The following is a 6083-nucleotide window of genomic DNA, read 5'->3' on the forward strand; positions in this document are numbered from 1 at the left end:
GGGCAGGGGGAAGCACCCCTCATTCCTTCTGCTTGCCACTTGGCTCTCCACAAACAAGCATCCAGTAGTAGCTCTAAAACCAGAAAATTTAAGGAGATGCTGAGTCAGATAGGCAATACATTAGCATGTTGACTGACTGCTGGTTCATGATTATACAGAGTTGTCATGCTATGCAGTGCCTTTAAAGTGTTATTTGTTTCCCTAAATAAGGTTGGATTAAAAGAAGGCACTACACATAGAACAGAAGTTGCAGACCCTGGAGTACTGAAGCAAGCGACATACATAAACCGGGGACACGTATCAAGCCCTCAGAGCCTGCAAGACAGTTAAATGTAAGCAGGTAGTCAGGTGCTTGTGTGTGCAGCTCAGTGTTTTCACTGGTTTACAGACTGGTTTAAGCCAAGTATTATTAAAAACCCTATAGGTGCTAAGGTAGGTATTTAATAAAAAGGTTTATCTGTAAACAAGAGTTATCCTTACAACGGATCATTTTCCAGAAATTGGAATTTCAAGACAGTGCAACAATGCTTCAGTGTTTTCTTTGGCAGTAGACAGCAAGGTGAATTGTAAAATTCAAATCACTTCAGAAGAGCACGGTACAAGGTTAGAGAATGCTTCATCTCCCTCTCTTGTTCCATGCAGAATATCAAGTCCCTGAGACAGACGCGGGTTATCCTTGGACAAAGCAGCTGTTTTGTAAGGCTAAAACTTGATGATCCAGGAGAAATTCCATTGCCATTCAAACCCTAAGTGGGGGAGAGAGAGAGGAAAAAAATATTAGAAATCCATGTAAATACAAGTTTTTATCCCAACTGGTTGCAGTATACCACCTACTTGCATAAAACTAGCCTGCTGACATTCAGCTTTACATGTTAAAACCCAGCAATCCAGAAGTCCTTGCACGTTAGATACTTTAAAAGACAAAGCAAGCACTTGCCAGTTGATGATTTATTTCAGTCAAAGCAACCGGAGAATTCTATCTTTCTTTAAAACTGTATTAGTATGGCAAGATAAATAACTGCAGCTTCACTGAAGTCATACTACATAGACCCTTGCACTAAGAAAGCACAAGCTGACTACAAAGAGCGTACTACCACAGTTCCTGTGCAGAGCCCCAGGTTGTGCACAGCTCTTACTCCCACTTGCAAACCCGCAAGCTCCAGATGTTCACATCTCTTCTTGAACAAAACCATCACTGCAAGTGGGCTCTTGCCTTGAAACACAGCTGGGAGAAACTCTTACCCTGGCCATCACCTGTGAATTGTCCTTTTAAGGGAGCAACAAACACACGCAGACGAAGCATCTGCGTGTTCAGAACACTGTGTCTGAGCCTATCCACCTCACTCGGCTGCCTCGCTTAGTTATGAAAGCACAAGTGGAAGGAGACGATGATGTTTAGTAGTTGTACGTTCAGGCTACTGGAATGAGCAACCCCCACGCATTCCAAAATGCCCCAAGATTTATTATTAGGGGCGGGGTGGAGGAAGATTACTATGAGCTGCACAATAGACCGGCTACTTATCTTGGAGCCAATCTATGTTACACAGCCGGTCTCTTATCACTACTGGAGGGTTCTTGGTAATGAATGCAATTTGTACAAATACGAGTGCTCAGTCTCTGTAACTTCAGCAAGGCAATGCCTGCCAGCATCAACACCACTTGGAGATGGCGTTGCTTGGATGCTGTGTTAACTATATCAATTCTTACCCTAACACTCTCTGCAAGACTTCAGCAAAATGACTTTGCCCACTTTGCTTAGAGAAATCTGGTTAAAAACTCCATATATTAGAAACAAATACCAGTGCTGGACTATCTATAGCAGTGAATACTACTGTTGTTAGGGGGGAAGCATTGATATTTCTTTAAAAAAAAAAATACAGAGATTCACCAGAGAGCACACACTAACCACAGAAAACCCAGGGCATACTGCAGAAATGGAAGCTGTATTTCTTACTAGCTGCATGCAGGGTATTCAGCACCATTTCATTTGCTTTACAGTCGATACTATTAAACACTATGAAATGCCATCATTTGAAACTTTCAGTTTGTTAAATGGCTTGGAACAAATGCGTGCGTGGGGAAGACTGCTGGCCACATCGCACGGAGAGGGCACTGCTGTCCTGGTAAGACACAAAAGGGTCACAGTTCAAGTTTGTCATATGACAACCCTGAAGGATCCAGGGAAAAAGACAGCTCTGCAATGCAGCTGCCAGCACGGGTTGAAAAGGAGGTCAATCCAACAGGATGCAGCAGAAGGCCTGAGGCAATGTTATAAATGAAACAAACCCCAAGGGTTTTCAGTAACCCAACAGCAATGTCCTTTATAATTCAAAGAACTTTATTGAGGTGAAAGTATTTTCTCTCTAAATAGTCATTAGACTAGAAGTCTTACCTTTAAAAAGACACCAAACAAAGCTACCTCAATCCTGTTTGCTCCCTTACAAAGGGGAGGCAGACAGCACAAATCCCCCAGCCTGGGCTGGAAGCTGTTGGAGCTGCAAGATGCTCCAAGAGGGCAGAAGCACCAAGCTGCCTGCACCTCAGAGCAAGCTCTGGATTTGTTTATTCTTAAATTCTTACCCACCATGCCCAGTGCAGAGACGTAAAGCGATGTTACGCCAAAACAACACGCTGTCACCCTTTCTTGATCCGTAGGGTCTTTTATACACACCTGAGAGACACCAGTTACTCTCATGGATCTTGGCAGCAGAAGACATGGTGGAGCTCCCGCTGTAGTCCCACGCCTGTTGTACAGCTAGTTTTGTTGAGAGGTTGCTCCCCAAACCTGTTTTAAGGTCTCTGGAGCTCTCTCCAGTGGCTGGATCGAGAAATAAAATACCAACTCTCTGAAAAGGCAGGAGGGAAGCTGATACAGAGGACAAGGCTCTTCCTTTACTCGAGCTACCATCACCACCTTATTCCTAGCCTCCAAGGTTTCTGGAGCACGGGATTTACAAGTCTGGATCACAGGGATACCAAGGTTGCTCAGAGCTATTCCACAGGCCCTGACACAAAGCTCAGAGGAGGCAGCAGACACTTTCCTTCTCACCAAGTTCAGGCCAGGCTCAGCAAGCCATTCCTGGAGGAGACTACACGCTCCCTTCTCAAATTCAATGCCTTCACACCAATCACAAGAAAAATGATAAACTCTTGAGAGGGAGGGCACTTTAAGGGAACAAAGTATTCCGTCAAATGTTTAAAAGTCAAGCCAAGAGTTCTCATTTCAATTTGTGTGGTGTGGCATAAACACATCCCAGTTCCAGAGCCAACATCCCAAGAGAGCAAACTCTCATTGCAGCTCTGCTGCACGTTATAAAAATACCACCAGCAGAAGGAAGCAAAGTCACAAGACAGTTTTCAACAACATCTCCAAACACTGAAAAACTACAGCTGTGTGCAACAGAGACCTTGTCAAAAAGCGGTAAGAGCACCTAGTGAATTGGACCAAAAGCATCCAGGTTCAACACCCAGCTCTGTCACCTGCAGCCGTGCTGAGGTCAGTCCTATCTAGTGTACCCTGTACATTAGTTTCTCAGCTGTTAAACACAGAATGCAGTCCTGTGTTCACAGGAGGAAAAAAGGTTAAAAAGACATTAACACATGGTGGAGTGCTCAAACACTTTCCTGGGTCTTTCCTAGCAGCAAGGGGGAAGGAAGAGACCCTGTCAAAATTATGACAGTTTTGCTTGTACACATAAGTGCCTAATTCAGGCCAGAGAAAAAAAAAACCAAAAGTGAAAGAAGTTGATAGTACTTTGGTAACAAGCCAGCCTACTGATGCTGCCTATCCTAACAAGCCTCAGTCTGACAGAAATACTCCCACATTTACAATACTAAAATACTACATTACTCAATATTTATACGATTCTTTATTTTAAAATAAAGTTGGTTGTGTTAGGTGGTTGGGGTTTTGGGGATTTTTTTTTTTTTTTTTTTTTTTTAAAACCTTATAGACCATTAGTGTAGATCAAGCCAATGTCTGAAAGGCTTAGATCCCCACTTCCAGGCTGCTTCTCGTGCAGCTGAAAACAAACATGTATATTTATGATGTTATCTGCAGCCTACAAAGAAGCCTCCCGAAGCTGTCAGATCTATATAAGAGAGAACGCTATTCAACTATGCATTCTTCCTCAGATTTCATTGCAACATTCCTACAAGTCCTTTCAAATGTAGGCAACAACATGTTTTACATATTGAAACAAATTACTACGAATGTAATGTCAGTTTATTCACTATTATGCCCAAGATTCATGTACGCATGTCACTTCGTATGGCTACATCAGATGCTTAATCTGTACCTGGAGGTAATGAATACTATACAAATATGTCATGTTAGTTAATAGACAATTATTAAGCTGAAATTTTCTGGCTCTTTGCCACATCATTTTAAGCAATGTATTGTCAACTAAATTATAAATCTCTTGACCCTTCACATGTCATCAACATTTGCGCGTTACCAATATGTTCAGCCTAAAGCTACAATGCAATTAGTCATTTAAATTGCAGATATCTTTCACACATAAGAAGAATTAAGTTCATCTCTAGCACACAGAAGGCACGATATGGGCCAATGAACTGTATTTCTGAAGTGTGTGAATGGCAGTCGAGAATATTTTTGCGTATTTACATGGCAAAAAATTCACATCAAGTGTATGGCCTAGACTGACAGCAGCCAGAAAATCCAGCGCTGAAATAGAAACCCTCTAGCTGACAAGGCTGCGCTTAGCTACGTCTGGCAGCAGGTAAGTAAGATGCTGAAGCCATATTTTATAACTACAGTAACGCTTTTAGCCCCCCTCTTCTCCAAAGGTATGACCACACTACAGACTCTTCAACTGTCCGATAGTTTGAATAAGAACCAGAAACTGAAATCAAGAGTCTGCATATGTTAAGCGTATGCAAAGTAGAAAAAAACCAAAACACCATGACTTCTGTATCACTTGAGACCTATGGGCTGGGGGAAGGGGTGGTAGAGACAGAGAAAGAGAGAGAAATCCCTCAAGTATAGAAATAGATTTTGTAGCATGGCTCTGAACACCTACTTAACATGTTAGTAGTCTAGGTCCAATTTTAAAGTGATTGCTTTTAAATTCATTTTCTGCAGCTTTTAAGAAAATATTTTAGCAGATTATCACGTACCAATGCCAAGCACCAGTCAGAAGCCTCTCTGCACCCCATGGATATACAGTGAGCAGCAAACCTATCATCATTTGCTACAGAGCCAACTTCTGTATTTAATTCACATTTAGACACAGTCACATCCTTAACACCAATACTGAAGTTGATGAATTATGCTAGCGTGTCCTCTCATCAGAAGAGCTTATGGCCAAAAAGGTGGTAGTAACTTCTACAGCTACTGCTTATAAGAATGGAAAGCCACACACCCCTGAACTACCACATGTCCCTCCTGCCAATGCCAAAAAACCTGAAAGCAATTTGATTGTCACACAGTGGAAAAAACCAAAACATCTCTCTCTTGATTATTGGGAAGAGTTGGGGTTTTCTTTCATTCTGCAGAAAAGGACTGTTGCCCAGAGGCTTAGTTCTTCCTAAGTCAGCCTAAAGAGCATTTCCAAAGCTTAACCAAGCACCATATACAGAATGTGTTTAATCAACATGCATACCAGCATCCTCAGCTGTAAAGCAAGAAGGGCAAGTTTAAGTTCTGCTAACAATTGTCAGATGTGGCAGAGACCTAGCCCTAGAAGAGAAGACGACAGGCTCTTTTTCTCCACCCACAGTCAATACTAAAAATGGAACAATGACCAGTGTGGTAAACAAGACATTTCTCCCATTTTCTTCTTGCCAAACTTCTTCCCAGAAGGAGAATAGAAGCTTATTTGTGGACTGCTGTATTGGATGTGTATCACCCTGGAAGTATCACATTATTTCAAGCGTGTTGGCCAGAGTTAGGAGTTTGACAGAAAGTAAGTATTTGAATGGCTCTGCACTGACCCCAGGATATCAACTGCATCATTTACTTCTGCAGCAGCTACTTGCAGTAGTCTAAGTTTCCACAGCACAGCTAGACTACGGGTGACAAAGCAAGATCCAGGCTTACGAACAAAGCAGCCAGTCCTGGA

The 6083-nt window shown here is 42.3% G+C and overlaps 1 protein-coding gene across 1 annotated transcript in view; it reads right to left on the reverse strand.

Annotated features, from left to right (window-relative positions):
* Nucleotides 1-578: 578 nt before the first annotated feature.
* Nucleotides 579-6083, reverse strand: part of TAF4B (TAF4b RNA polymerase II, TATA box binding protein (TBP)-associated factor, 105kDa) — a 56346-nt gene continuing 50841 nt past the window's right edge. Inside the window, exon 17 of the mRNA XM_009708935.1 lies at nucleotides 579-746. Within this exon, the coding sequence (XP_009707237.1) occupies nucleotides 579-746 (168 nt within the window). The remainder of the gene's footprint in view (nucleotides 747-6083) is intronic.

The sequence above is a fragment of the Cariama cristata genome, unplaced genomic scaffold (assembly GCF_000690535.1).
Source record: "Cariama cristata isolate BGI_N322 unplaced genomic scaffold, ASM69053v1 scaffold10721, whole genome shotgun sequence".
Lineage (NCBI taxonomy): Eukaryota > Metazoa > Chordata > Aves > Cariamiformes > Cariamidae > Cariama > Cariama cristata.